Source organism: Pseudophryne corroboree, chromosome 2, assembly GCF_028390025.1.
Source record: "Pseudophryne corroboree isolate aPseCor3 chromosome 2, aPseCor3.hap2, whole genome shotgun sequence".
Classification (NCBI taxonomy): domain Eukaryota; kingdom Metazoa; phylum Chordata; class Amphibia; order Anura; family Myobatrachidae; genus Pseudophryne; species Pseudophryne corroboree.
In genome coordinates, this window is record NC_086445.1 from 35,034,543 (window position 1) to 35,050,512 (window position 15,970).

Genomic DNA, 15,970 nt, shown 5'->3' on the forward strand with positions numbered 1-15,970 from the left:
TTTAAGGAGACTAAAATAAAGTCTTAAGAAATCAAACAAAAAAATCCTGCTGTCTTTAACCTGATGGCATAAGGAAGGTTACACTTTAGACCAGTCAGGATCTTCCTTATGTCACTGTTATAATGGCAGATTTAGTTGCAAACACCAGATTCAGGCTCTATTCTGCTTTGGGACAGTATATACATAAGCCCCTCTCCCCTGTTGCAAGGTACAGTACATAAGGTTTCTCTTGCTGTCATGTAGGGTCTAATACCAGCTAAAGATCATGCAACATAGGAATTGTCAGACCTGTAGTGTCTTTCCCTTCTGTGTGACACTGGGTGACTCTTCAGGAAGGTAGGGGAAGCCTAGAGACCAGACGGCTCACCTGAAGCTACCGCATGTGCCGCGAGGGTCAGAGTGGCAATTTTTAATTTCACCACATTATCTAAAAGAACAAAAATTCTTGTAGAACCATGGATTGAGCCCTGGGCGAGGGGGCTGCATAGGCAGAGCTGATGGGCCTTACGTGGACCGTGTGCCATGTATCGCTGTTGGACAGGACTAGCCTACAATTAGACACGTCATAGTACATGGTACGGAGGATAAACACAGAATATAGACAGCACTGTGCATGTTTTCCTATATCGGTAATATATACAACATACCAGTGATTGTCGGCTTTGTATACATTCTGGTTAGTGAATCTACTTCTTAGTCTAAGGGTCTTCAATGTGGCCTTCCAGCTGTTGTACTACACATTCCAGCATGTCCTGCCACAATTTTGTTACTAGCTATTGCAATAGCTGGATGGTCACATGCTGGAATACCCCTGCCCTTGGCCCTAGCGGAGGAACACACAGCATGGGGGCCACTTCCATCACATTAGGCAACCCCAAACTGGTCAGCCCAGGGCTGGAATTCCTTGGAACCCAAAAATAAAATAGTGTTCTATCCCCTGAGCAACAACCAGCCCTGGGCTAAAACCACAGTGCTATTCCCCACAGCCTTGGTGGCAGTGTGTGCATGGTTAATGGTATGTTAATTATATTCTTTACAGGCAGACTACAGGTCCCAGCAAGCCTGCCCTGTCATGCCGGCACTTGTGGCATACCTTCTCCTTTCCTGCCAATTGCCATTCACTACCTGCCGTTGGCTCATATAAGCCAGCCCAACGGGACAGGGTGCTGATGTGGTGAGCCACAATTGGCTCATCGCGCCTATCTTGAATTTAATAATTCTGCCAGCCAATCACAGCTCAACATTTTTCAGATGGGCCAACCATCATTGTGAAAGAAGGGCTGCGGTGGTTAACCACCACCAGTGCTGAACTCAATTGTTACATCGGTGAAACGGTCAGCCAATCGGTGCTATATATTCCAAATCTAAAGCACCGATTGGTCGTTAAATTCAACATGTGTAAAAACCTCCTTCAGCAACACCAATCATGTATTGATCGGAATCAGTAAACCCCATGCAGCTATGATATTTTGGGACAGTCATCTGAAAACCAAAAAATCGTAGCTTTATGGGGCGTTTAGAGGGGTTGCATTAGTAGATTTAACTTAGATCACCAAATCTTTCTGTGTATTGTGTAATGTGTTTTTTTTGCTATATTATTCAGGGAGAATACTTCTCACCTGTGACCAGGTGTCAAGTGTTTTTCACTTATTTCCGGTGAGGATAGAAGGAAGTTCAGCAACATTCTAGAAGTGTAAAAATAAAGATGGCTGCATCCATAGTGCTGTGGTGAATATATAATGTCAGTACAGCAATTAATGTATGCATTTAATAAACACTTAACTAGACCATTCCAAACTTCAGAGTTATGTAGGAATGACAGGGCTAACATTTCCATATTAAAAAACCCTGAAGTATACATGGTACATATGTGTAACTACACAGAGTTTATTGCACATGATGACGTGACCCGTCCGCTGATGTATAGAGGGTTTATCTTAGTACTTTTGTCCCCAACAGGTCCGCACGCCTCCTCACACTATCCTGAGAAGACGCATCAGTGCTCGGAGTGTAAGCAATGTTTCCCTAATCATTCAGCCCTCGTCACCCATCAGCAGACGCATAGCGCCAGTATTATGTATAGCTGCTCGTCTTGTGGAGAGCGTTTCAGCTCCAGATTGGCCCTTACCGCCCACCGTCAATCTCACACAGTGGACAAATTGTTTTATTGTACTTATTGCGGTAAATCTTTTCACCTGAAGTCATGTCTCCTGTACCATAAACGAATTCACACCAGCAAGAGTCCATATTCATGCCTGGAGTGCGGGAGATGCTGTGCGGACAGACATACCCTTGTCACGCATCAGCGGATTCACACCGGCGAGAAACCATTCAGCTGCACTAAATGTGGCAAGTGTTTTGTCCAAAGTGGCCATCTTGTCAAACATCAGCGCACGCACACCGGGGAGAGACCGTACGTGTGTTCTCACTGCGGCCATAGCTTCGCTGATAGCTCAAATCTTGCCCGACATCTGAAAATTCACACACGGGTGTAAATCGTCTGCATCTAGGTGACTGAGCAGCCATTCGGATACATAATGAGCCTTGTTTATAAACTGAAATAAATGTCAGTTAAATGCATTTTAAGGTGCGCGTACTGTATATACTTTGGTTTTGGAAATTGTGCATGTGAAATGAGCTGCTTCTAGTTAAGGACCCATCTGGATATGTGCAAAATGGATATAGTAACACGTTAGGAGCATCTTCTCCATTTGTGTAAATTTTTATATTTTCTCATTACCTTAAATTTGGTTTAAAAGTACGAGTTAAGGGACATTAGGACTGTATTTGTTGCATGTCATTTTTATGTGTTTGATGTGTTGATTGTAGTAGTTGTATCATCCTCAAAACTTCCAAACATAGGATTTAGTATTGGATGAGGTCCGAAATCCACCATTTTATGAGGTACACAAATCAAATTTAGCCTCCCGCAAGAAGGGAATGACACTTTAAATGTTTCTCCTCCCCTTTATCTTTTTATTGCTGATTAATAAGGCACAGACACATGGTGTGTCAGCCATTTTGTGGGCTGTATTAATAAGCATGACAAGACAGCCAATCAGCTGACAAGGAGCCAGTGATGTCACTTGTTCTTAGGAAAACAATAAGATCCATCTCTGAGTATCTGTTCAGCCCACAAATGGTCGCTTCCACTGTGTATGTCAATGAGAAGTCATCTGTAGCATTTTTTTTTTAGTTTCCCCTATGACCTGCAGGTGTCAGTGTTGCTATTACTGTCCATGATGAGAGAATTAGCCTGTGTCGAGACATCGTCATACATAGTAACATAGGAATGATGAGAAACATGTCAGCTCTGTGTACGTTCTCCAAATCAGATCATTTGAAATGATCTATTTAACATAGACTCAATTATTTGATGTCATGATTGGGACTGCTTACAAATTATACCACTTTCTCACCGCACCTCGAGCCAGCAATATACCGGGTTATTTTGGTGATGTAAAAGGGGTATTACTGTGTAATCTGTGCTAATAGTTTTACTTTTTTTAGAACACACATAATCACCAAATCGGTTTTGGTTGCAGAGACCCCTTGATCAGGCTGATCCGCCCTCTCCACACAATGGGGCTGATGTATTACTGGAGAAGTGATAAAGCAGTGATAAGCGCAAGATGATAACGCACCAGCCAATCAGCTTCCAACTGTCATTTTTCAAATCCGTAATGATTAGCTGGTGCGTTATCACCTTGCACTTATCACTTCTTCATCATTTCTCAAGGCTTAATACATCCGCCCCAGTGCATTGTAATACATGTACATTTCCTCTCTGGTATCTGCAAAAGGCAGACCTTTACCTTTATTTCCACGCCATTTGCTCTGTCGGTGTAAATTGAAGTTATAACAGCTAGAACAGCAGTGGGCAATTATTTTAGGTGGTGGTGGGGGGGCAATTACAAGTTTTAGTAAATTGTTGAGGACTGCACGCAATATATTCTGTATTTCCAATAGCTATCAATATAAATGTAATGCCATTTATTTTAGGTTTGTGTATTTTGGAGTAAAGGTTCCGGTTGGAATGATTTGTGTAAAGTAACAATGTTTTACTGATTAGAAATGTATAAACAATAAAAATACATTCTTAAAAATCAAGTAAACCTACAGTGTTGAATTTTTCTAGTCTACTACTTATAATTAGGAATCTGTGAACGTCTGCAAACACTTATTGTTGAAGACCCAATGAGGAAGGAAATAGAAGGGCTTTATTTACCGTTCAGGCTTCCTGACATAATATTCTTAATGTTGGTGGAGGGAAGGGATAGGGGAGACTTGAGCACAGGTGGTGAGATATAATATAACACCCAATAAATTCGAAAACCACAATAGTTTGAAATTTTATCCTTCACTGAAGGATATTCTGACCATAACTCATGTGGAGGTGCACCCCTGAGAGTAGACAATAGTATACCAAAAAAGAAAAGAAAGAAACTCTCGTTTTTTGGGGGGCACTCATTCAAAAATATTGCATAAAATATAACTTTTATTACTTATCATTAAAATATTTTTACCACAAACCAAGACAAAGACATAAACATATACACATAAATGACAAAAAAAAACACACCTAAATTTACGTGTGGTATAACCAAACCTGGGGAGATAAACGTGATTATATCAAAGCCAATGTTATTAATCCTGACAATAGTTCCCACTATAAATAGCTTTGACAATCCCCTAACAGAAGGAGATAGATTGTAGGATAGTATAATCGGTTGAAATGAAAAACGGTAGCCGTATAGGTAAATCTAGCATCAATACCTCAGCCGGTTGTAATAAATTCTACTGTCGTTGAGTATATAAGTAAAGCTAACAGTGTTGGTTAGTATGTGACCAGACTTCGTAGCACAACTAATCTCCCCATCGATTGCATGACATTTGTTCCCTTAGAGAGGTAGTAGCGAAATAATCTAATATTAGTTAAAGATCTAGGATATAAATGTCCAAAATATGAGTAAAAAGTGATCCTGTAATTATCTTAGTGCAAATACTATTGTTTTTCTCAGTGCAGTATCACGGTAAGCATATTATTAGTAGAATTAATAATTTCTTGGTATAAAGTATCCACTATATAGAACACCCTGATCCGTGTCTCAGGTACTGACAGGCAGTAGCAGGACTTTTGCCCGGGGCGCCACCTTCCGGAGGGTGCAGGGCGCCATCCGGAGTGCGCCGCACCAGGGCAAGATCCGCTGCTGCTGTGTGCCCCCCACTGCCCGCTGCCGCTGTGAAGGGAAACTAGACGTGTACGCGTCTAGTTTCCCTTCGTGGAGAGGTCCTTTACTGCGCGGTGCGCGATGATGTCATCGCGCGCCGCACAGCAAAGGTCCTCTCCACGAAGGGAACTAGACGCTACGCATCTAGTTTCCCTTCGTGGAGAGGACCTTTGCTGTGCGGTGGGCGATGACGTCATCGCGCACCGCACATCATTTCAGTCTGTACAGGGGGCGTAAATGACCACGCCCCCTGTACGAAGCCACGCCTCCTGTTGCCGCCCAGGGCGCACAGAGCCCCAGAACCGGCCCTGCTGACAGGCTATTACTGAATGAATTTATTTCCTGAGCAGAGATATTGAGTATGCCTCAAGAACAGACTATAGCAAAAATGCATCAATTTACTCCTCATATGTAACCATCATGTTGATATTAGGGAATAAATGTAACAAGGTGTAATTCTAACACATCCTCTAATAAGTATATATTATTTCATAGGTTTGAGAGGTAAAGAGCAAATAAATAGACTGGTAATATGGATTACAGAGAAGGAGAAGGAAGGGCACTCCTATCATTGATGCAGTGGGGTGGCTTCTGTTTACTGTGTGACATGCATTAATACAGTAAATGAGCGTGTCCCATCTGCATCTAAGGGTTGGAAAACAGATAGAATGCTTCTGCTTTTGAAAAGATCACCCTCGGGCACCCCGATGTATCAGCTGAGGGGGTCCTCTGAGTTCTCCTTAAGACAATGAGAGAGCATCGAAAAAAGAGTTAAGATAGATAATATCAGCAAGATGAAATAAAGAGCACCAATCCCCTTATGAGTGTATGCTGCTTCCTTGCATATGTATAAACATTGATGCAAGGTGAGCGGTACCTTCCTTTCGCCTATAGTGCCTGGAAGAAAGTAGTTAGGTGACAGTGCTGAGACCCTAATGGTAGTAACGGTCCTGATGCCACAAGGTATTGCAGGATCAGTTACCCACCATGCGGACCCGCCGGCTGTCACTCGAAATAGAATAGTACCTGAGATTAAGTGTGGATGTCAGGGTGTAAAGCTCCGGCTGTACTGCACTAAGTGTGCGGCGTCCCGTCAATCGTGTGAGCGGGCGCCCGCCTCAGACAGCTGTTTCGCTTTCCGGCTTCCTCCTTCCTTTTTTCGATGCTCTCTCTTAGCGTCTAGTTCCCTTCGTGGAGAGGACCTTTGCTGTGCGGTGGGCGATGACGTCATCGCGCACCGCGCAGTAAAGGACCTCTCCACGAAGGGAAACTAGACGCGTACGCGTCTAGTTTCCCTTCACAGCGGCAGTGGGTGGCACACAGCAGCAGCGGATCTTGCCCTGGTGCGGCGCACTCCGGATGGCGCCCTGCACCCTCCGGAAGGTGGCGCCCCGGGCAAAAGTCCTGCTTGCCCATGGCAAGATCCGCTACTGCCTGTCAGTACCTGAGACACGGATCAGGGTGTTCTATATAGTGGATACTTTATACCAAGAAATTATTAATTCTACTATTAATATGCTTACCGTGATACTGCACTGAGAAAATCAATAGTATTTGCACTAAGATAATTACAGGATCACTTTTTACTCATATTTTGGACATTTATATCCTAGATCTTTAACTAATATTAGATTATTTCGCTACTACCTCTCTAAGGGAACAAATGTCATGCAAATCGATGGGGAGATTAGTTGTGCTACGAAGTCTGGTCACATACTAACTAACACTGTTAGCTTTACTTATATACTCAACGACAGTAGCATTTATCACAACCGGCTGAGGTATTGATGGTAGATTTACCTATACTGCTACCGTTTTTCATTTCAACCGATTATACTATCCTACAATCTATCTCCTTCTGTTAGGGGATTGTCAAAGCTATTTATTGTGGGAACTATTGTCAGGATTAATAACATTGGCTTTGATATAATCACGTTTATCTCCCCAGGTTTGGTTATACCACACGTAAATTTAGGTGTGGTTTTTTTTGTCATTTATGTGTATATGTTTATGTCTTTGTCTTGGTTTGTGGTAAAAATATTTTAATGATAAGTAATAAAAGTTATATTTTATGCAATATTTTTTAATGAGTGCCCCCCAAAAAACGAGAGTTTCTTTCTTTTCTTTTTTGGTATAATATTCTGTAGGCACCTTCTTGTAAATCTGCTTCGGCTAGCCGACTGTACAGTGTATCAGATAGTAAATGTGTGGCTAATGCCTGTGGGTATGACTTCAATATTTCCATCTGCAATCATTACTGAATTGAGGAAACAGACGGCGTGTGGCAAGGTGATTACATAGTACAGTCCCTGCCATACCATGCCATACATCTGCCCAGTTTGAGGAGGGCGACCACTTTTTTGACCTTGTTACGGTTCCCAACAAACATTACACACTCTTACACCAAATGGAAAAGTTCATTGTTGATGGGTGCTCACCGGGATCAGGAACTCTGCAGTTACTAGTGTCTGTTTTTTTAGATGCATTTAGGCCAATCACGTTGACTGACATGATGCTAAGACTTACAAGGATCCATCACTAGTTTCTCTCAATAGGTAGGGAAGGGGTATGAAGTCAAACTATTTAGGTCTTTTTTCTGAAATAGTCATTTAGGTGATGGATAAGAAATGTACACCTAAAGGATAATTTGGGAACCATGGGGGAAATGAAGGGTGAATTATTGCTGCATGGCTTGACTTTTAAATCAAGTGAGGAGAATGATACATTACATAAAGTTCTGCTAAGCACATAATCCAGCGATTTGAAGGAAGAACTCAGATCATAACTTATGATAATGATTAATTTACCATTAAGGGAGACCATGTTACCTGTGAATAAATCATACCCAGAAAAAACAATTCTAAGCAACATATGTGGGAATTGGTGGGTATGGGGCACTATATTAATCATATAGAAGTAACCTCCAGAACTTTATAAGGGTCCCTCTACTTGAAGCAGAACTGCAACTAGTGTGTGAACCAGTGTTAGATTAGAGAATGCCTGAGTTCCACACCTTGATCATAAATTTTACCTGTGAGATTGATGATCACATCCCTTGGGGGATCATCTGCAGACCCTCTAGGCCAGGGGTGGAGAAGCTGGTCCTCAAGAACTGCCAACAGTTCATGTTTTCTAGACTACCTGTGAATCTGTAGAATGTGTCGCTTAGGAAGGAATGTACCATGTGTTTGAAAATGTGACAGTAATGACTACACGTGTGCACCACCCAGGTCTGTAAAACGTGAATTGTTGGTAGATCTTGAGGAACAGTTTGGCCAGCTCTGCTCTAGGCTGTGGGGTGCTACAGGCACAGTCCATTTGAAGATTGTCAACTGAGGCCACATATTGAGTATGGCCACACCAGTCAAATGACTCAAACTGCAGGTGGTTTAAGGTGCTACTGTTGGTCATGCGAGAGAAGCAAGACCTTCTGGATTAGTAAATTTTTATAGTAAATGACTACAGACTTCCCTTACTGACTACTCTCCATATATAATACATCTTACTGCTGCCTGGCCAAAGTTCCCTGTTGCCAGGGCAATCTATCTAGAGATGAGTGGGGGAACTTTGGATAGGAGGCCTCTCCCATTTACACCATTCCACTGAGCACACAGCTGGCCATCTTCAACACCACTACCTGGAGACATCCGAGCCTCAAATAGGGAGTTATTCCAGACATCAGTGGTTTTATTAACATTCCCTGGACACAGGTTGGGATCTCATATAAAAATGTACTTATGGACATCCCTCTAACATCTGTTATGACCCAGAATTACTTACATATTATTACTACGTCCCGTCCCTTTCTTCTTGATTTTGTTTAACTTACAAGTGAAACTCAGAAAATTAGAATATCGTGCAAAAGTTCATTTATTTCAGTAATTTTACTTAAATGTGAAACTAATATATTATATAGACTCAGATGCAAAGTGAGATATTTTAAGCCTTTATTTGTTATAATTTTGATGATTGTGGCTTACAGTTTAAGAAAACCCAAAATCTCAGAAAATGAGAATATTACATAAAATTAATAAAAAAAGGATTTTAAATACAGAAATGTCGGCCCTCTGAAAAGTATAATTATGCATATGTACTCAGTACTTGGTTTGGACCCATTTTGCATGAATTACTGCCTCAATACGGCGTGCCATGCATTCTATCAGCCTGTGCCACTGCTGAGGTGTTACACCATTGATATACACCATTGGTTTAAATGTATTATACACAATCCATACCTCCCACCATGACCCATTCCAGGAGGGACAACATACTCTCTACCTGGACTTCCTTCTTAATATATGATTGCAATCACCTGTGTTGAAGCATCTTTCTTATCAATTAAATAGTTCAACACAGGTGACTACAATAATATATTAAGTGGGAAGTCCAGGTAGAGAGCATTTTGTCCCTCCTGGAATGGGTCATGTTGGGAGGTATGCACAATCTAATATACACCCCTCACCTTCCACCGGCGCCCCCCTGTATTAAGTGCCACGGGCACCCCCAAAGCTTAATCCAGCCCTGCCTGCGGCCAGGAGATCACACAGCAGGGGGAGACATTTGGAGCATGCATTGTTATAGTGATTAGTTATTTCCCAATAATGTCCCTCTGATAGTGATCACTGTACAGGTTGAGTATCCCATATCCAAATATTCCGAAATACGGAATATTCCGAAATACGGACTTTTTTGAGTGAGAGTGAGATAGTGAAACCTTTGTTTTCTGATGGCTCAATGTACACAAACTTTGTTTAATGCACAAAGTTATAAAAAATATTGGCTAAAATGACCTTCAGGCTGTGTGTATAAGGTGTATATGAAACGTAAATGCATTCTGTGCTTAGACTTAGGTCCCATCACCATGATATCTCATTATGGTATGCAATTATTCCAAAATACGGAAAAATCCCATATCCAAAATACCCCTGGTCCCGAGCATTTTGGATAAGGGAGACTCAACCTGTATATCATGTACAGGCCATGCTTAGTGACAATACATCTGTCTGTGTTCCTGCAGGGTTATTGTGTTCTATCTGTGTGGTCTGATTATGGATTATCTAATCTCTCATCATCTACAGTTGTAACTGAGACACAGTATAAATATGTAGACCTTCTATATTCCAGCAGTGATGGATGAGGAGTCACAATTCATCCTTTCTGCAGATTGAGAGCGGTCGCCCCAGTAACTATAACTTGCATCATCTAATCTTTTGAAGTAGTGTTTTTGTTTTTTGTAATTTTTTCATACTGTCACTCATCCTACTGACTGCCTCCTCTGTATATAACACCTCTCACCTGTGACCAGGTGTAACATAGGATTTGGTTGCCCTGTTTCCAGTGGAATCTGTCAGGGAGCTGTGGACAGGATACACTTCCTATGTGTGTCTAAGCATCGCACGGCCCACCACAATCCAACACTGTGCCACACTGCCGCTGTCATCCTGATTCACAGCTCAGATGCTCTGATGGTGCTGGGACCGGTAGTGCAAACCAAACCCCAGACAGGTGGTCGTGTAATATAGGGCTGGGTGTATTATCAGATCTCTTCCCTGGACAAGTTACAAATAAAATGTAAAGTAAATTTGTAATGATACTGTCCCGACCCGTTCTTTTTGGTGTTTTCACCTTAATTAAGGGAGGCAACAGATTCAGCAACATTCTAGTAGTGTAAAAAGAAATTATGGCTGCAGCCATCCTGTTGGGATGAATAAACGACAATGGGGCAGATGTATGAAGCCTGGAGAAGTTATAAAGCAGTGATAAGTGGAAGGTGATAACGCACCAGACAATCAGCTCCTAACTGTCACTTTTCAAAACCGTAATGATTGGCTGGTACGTTGTCACCTTCCATTTATCACTGCTTTATCATTTCTCCAGGCTTAATACATCTGCCCGAATGTTTTTGCTACACTCCTTTTATATTTTGAATACACCCTAATCTACATCGTTTGAGGCAAACTCCAATGTTATATGGGAATAAAGGGTTAATATACGGAACAGTTCCACATGCAGAAGTGTCCACTTAGATCAAGCCTCTCTGCACGTGAAACAGCCCTTCTAGTGACGCCATGCCACACCATTACTTAGTAGCGCTGAGAGTCTATTTGTGCAACTTTTTCCATTAAAATACGTCTTATCCATAAAACAAAGTGAATAGGACGCACAAGCAGCTTTTGCTGATTATAGTGATTTGTGGCATGCCTATATTCTGTGTGTGACTGTGCCTGTATCTGCATACGAAATGCTACGCTTCAGTGTTTTCCTAGAAAACACTGTCACATAATATTTTGTATGCATATACAGCTGCAGTTGCACAAAGAATACAGGTACGCCACATGTCGTAATCAACAGGGCATGCGTGTGCATCTTATTCACATTGCAGTGAATAAGATGCATTTTCGGCAAAAAAAGATGCCCAACACTAACTGAGTTAGATCTTAAGGAAAGTTAGTGAATATCTCAAGGTGTTAGGCAGCTTGCGATACAGATTCGATCCCGATGTGCGCTCCCGCGGGGTCGGTATCGCAAGGCTAGATAGACTGTGCAGGCAAGTCAGTCTTGACTAGTACAAAGTATAGTGGAAATTGGCACTTAGTCAAAATCGTACATAGACAAAATCGAAAGTACAGATAGTCAAAATCTGAGCTATCTGGACTCTGGGGGAGTTCAAGGGAAATCGCATAGTCAAAATCGGGCACAGCAAGGATCTCACCTTTATTGTACATATATATAACTATACAGTTTATAGCACATGATGACGTGAACCGTCCGCTGATGTACAGAGGGTTTATCTTAGTACATTTGTCCCCAGCAGGTCCGCACGCCTCCTCACACTATCCTGAGAAGACGCATCAGTGCTCGGAGTGTCAGCAATGTTTCCCTAATCATTCAACCCTCGTCACCCATCAGCAAACGCATAACGCCAGTAATATGTATATATCCTCAGTTTGCGGAGTGCGTTTCAGTTCCAAATTGAGATTTGCCAAACATCATCAAATTCACAAGAATATGATGGAGGGCGCTGTCAATGGCCGCTGGTGCAGAGGGTGGTATACCCCCAATAAGTGGAAATACAAAAAAACAAAAAGCACCTGCGCTCTGTTGCTAGATAAGGGGTATATCCCCCAAATGTTATAAATAAATAAATTAGAAATTGATAATCAATATAAAGGACGGTAGGTTAAGTTGAATTAATATATACTCAATTTAATCAAAAATGATGTCTAAAAACACAAGATGTCTTTCACATAAAAACACCTCAATAAATGAATTCATAGGTCAAGGAACATTCACAAAACCCCTTAGGAGAAATATATATCATACTCCAGGCTAGGATTCCCTCCAGAATAAAGTCCACACTGGCTGATAGAAGTATAAGTGAGTGGTAGAGTTCAATGAGTGCCTTTTAAGCACAAAGTGCAAGCTTTTCATGCAGGTAGGGATATCTCCAATCTCACCGCAGGTGGTAATGTCCAAAGGAGAGAGTCCAATTGGTGCCGTCAGGGTAAAGTTAAAAAGAGAGTTCTCAAATTTCATAGAGGGGATAATTGTGAAGTGTCCAGCAATATCGTCTCAACGCGTTTCGCTGGTGTTGACAGCCAACTTCCTTTATATTGATTGTCAATTTCTAATTTATTTATTTATTCCATTTGGGGGATATACCCCTTATCTAGCAACAGAGCGCAGGTGCTTTTTGTTTTTTTGTATCATCAAATTCACGCAGAGGATAAATTGTTTCACTGTTACTGTGGAAAATCCTTTCATCAGAGGTCACGTCTCATTTACCATAAGAGGACTCACACCGGGGAGAGGCCATTTTTATGCCCGGAGTGCAGGAGATGCTTTTCCAGCAGATCTGCTCTTATTATTATACATCAGCGGATTCACTCTGGCAAGAAACCTTTTAAGTGCATGGAGTGCTGCAAAAGCTATGTCCAGAGATCCAGCCTTGTCGAGCGTTACCGCACTCACACTGGAGAGAGACCATTCTCGTGTTCCCAGTTCGGCCGCTGCTTTTCTAATGGCTCAAATCCTTGGCGACAGCAAAGGGTTCACACCAGTCTATGTGAATAAACTGTTGATTTATTGCAAAGCAAGACTTTTATTCAATCTGTGGGCAGACCTTTCGTAACGATTGCAGGACTTGGAATTGTGTAAGGGGCTTTGTCCAGTTATGGATCCATTAAAAAATATACATACTGGATACAAAAGAAACATCACTAGAAAGTCCCCCCTGCTACCACTTTTTGGCATAGCTTCAATTAGTTTTGAGAGTGAAGGACCTCAGAACTGTCTGGTACATGTCACTTTTATGTGTCAGAACTGCCATCGGCAGAGGGGGGTGTACAGTAGAACGTCTCCTGGACTGAGAGTTGCCGGCTGCCACAGATGTCCGTGACCAGAAGCTGATTCTGTGCAGGATAAGCTCTACCGTTTAGAGTCAGATCAAGGATGAAAATAGGGGGCATGTTCCCGGGAACTCTCCCCTCCCCCAACACTCTCTCTCGCTTTCATATCAGATTGCAGACGACTACTTCACAAATATGCTTTAATCCTAAAAGACGCAGAAGGAGATGAGTTTGTGGTGTATATGTTGGCGCTAAGCTCTAAATTGTTCTTTCTCTAACGTCCTTGAGGATGCTGGGACTCCGTAAAGGATCATGGGGAATAGACGGGCTCCGCAGGAGATAGGGCACTTTAAGAAAGCTTTGGATTCTGGGTGTGCACTGGCTCCTCCCTCTATGCCCCTCCTCCAGACCTCAGTATTTACACTGTGCCCAGAGCGAGATGGGTGCACTGCAGGGAGCTCCCTGAGTTCTCTGCCTAGAAAGCATTTTTGTTTGGATTTTTCTATTTTTACAGGGAGCACTGCTGGCAACAGGCTCCCTGCATCGAGGGACTGAGGAGAGAGGGGCAGACCTTCTTGTCTAAGATAGGCTCTGCTTCTTCGGCTACTGGACACCATTAGCTCCAGAGGGGGTGAACACAGGTTCTTACTGGGCGTCCACCCCCAGAGCCGCGCCGCCGTTCTCCTCACAGAGCCAGAAGAAACGAAGTCAGAAGACGTCTCAGGCGGCAGAAGCCTTCAGAGCTTCACTGAGGTAATGCACAGCATCGCAGCTGTGCGTCATTGCTCCCATACACCTCACATACTCCGGTCACTGTAAGGGTGCAGGGCGCAGGGGGGGGGGGGGGCGCTCTGGGCAGCAATATAACACCTCTCTTATGGCAAAAAGTATATATACATGTACAGGTGGGCACTGTACATGTATATAAAAGAGCCCCCGCCATATTTTAGTAAGTTTGAGCGGGACAGAAGCCCGCTGCCGAGGGGGCGGGGCTTCTCCCTCAGCACTCACCAGCGCCATTTTCTCTCCACAGCACCGCTGAGAGGAAGCTCCCCGGACTCTCCCCTGCTTGACACACGGTGAAGAGGGTTTTAAAGTAGAGGGGGGGCACATATTTGGTGATTTATACATTACAGCAGCGCTACTGGGTAAACATTCTGTGTTTTTTCCTGGGTTTATAGCGCTGGGGTGTGTGCTGGCATTCTCTCTCTCTGTCTCTCCAATGGGCCTGGGGGGGAACCTGTCTTCAGATAAGAGATTCCCTGTGTGTGTGGTGTGTCGGTACGTGTGTGTCAACATGCCTGCGGTAAAAGGCTCTCCTAAGGAAGAGATGGAGCAAATCTGTGTGGGTGCGTGGTGTCTCCGTCGACAACGCAGACACCTGATTGGATATGTGAAATTAAGTGCTAAGATGAACTTATTACAAAAGATTAGAGAACAGACAGGGAATCTACCCATGTCTGCCCCTATGTCACAGAGACCTTCAGAGTCTCACAACGCTCACTATCCAAAATAATAGACATCGACACGGAGTCTGAATCCAGTGTCGACTACGTTAATGCAAAGTTACAGCCAAGACTGGCAGAAAAGTATTCAATATATGATTATTGTAATAAAAGATGTTTTGCATATCACTGATGACTCATCTGTCCCTGACACGAGGGTACACATGTCTAAGGGGAAGAAAGCTGAGGTAAATTTCCTTCCTCTCATGAAGAAAAAGAGCGGGAATCTCCAGACAAGAAGCTGCAGCTTCCCAAAAAGAATTCTCAGGGAGTATCCTTTCCCTAATGGGGCCAGGATACGATGGGAATCTTCCCCTAGGGTGTACAAGGCATTGACACGTTTAACCAAAAAGGTAGCGCTGACTTAACAGCTATCCTCAGGGATCCTGCAGATAGCATGCAGTAAAAGTACTTTGAAGTCCATTTACACATTCTGGTACACTACTCAGACCGGCGATTGTGTCGGCATGGGTTTATAGCGCTGTAGCAGCGTAGTCAGATACCTTATCAGCGGAGGTTGAAACCCTAGATAAGGATGACATATTATTTTCCCTAGTATATAGATATATATAATATATATATATATATATATATATATATATATATTTATATGTAAAAGATGTTGGCTTATATATATATATATATATATAAGACATGCCCAAAGAGACGTTAGTCTACTGGGTTCTAGAGTCAACGCTATGTCGATTTCTGCTAGACTTGTCCTGGGGAACATGCAATGGACAGGTGATGCCGACTAAAAGAGGCATATGGAGGGTTTACCTCACAAGGCTGAGGAATTGTGTGGAGAAGGGCTCTCGGACCTGGACTCCACAGCTATAGCTGGTAATTCTGATCTTTTGCCTTATATTCCCTCACAGACTAAGAA

At 42.7% G+C, this 15,970-nt stretch overlaps 1 protein-coding gene across 5 annotated transcripts in view; it reads left to right on the forward strand.

Annotated features, from left to right (window-relative positions):
- The window catches only part of LOC134995168 (zinc finger protein 436-like), a 260,476-nt gene that overhangs the window by 133,502 nt on the left and 111,004 nt on the right, over positions 1-15,970 (forward strand). Inside the window, exon 12 of one of the 5 annotated variants that reach the window (XM_063951069.1) lies at positions 1,960-3,621. The exons of the other annotated variants lie outside the window; for them this stretch is intronic. Within the exon in view, the coding sequence (XP_063807139.1) occupies positions 1,960-2,495 (536 nt within the window). The 3' untranslated portion in view covers positions 2,496-3,621. Of the gene's footprint in view, positions 1-1,959; positions 3,622-15,970 lie in introns of those variants that run through there. 5 annotated transcript variants of the gene reach the window in all.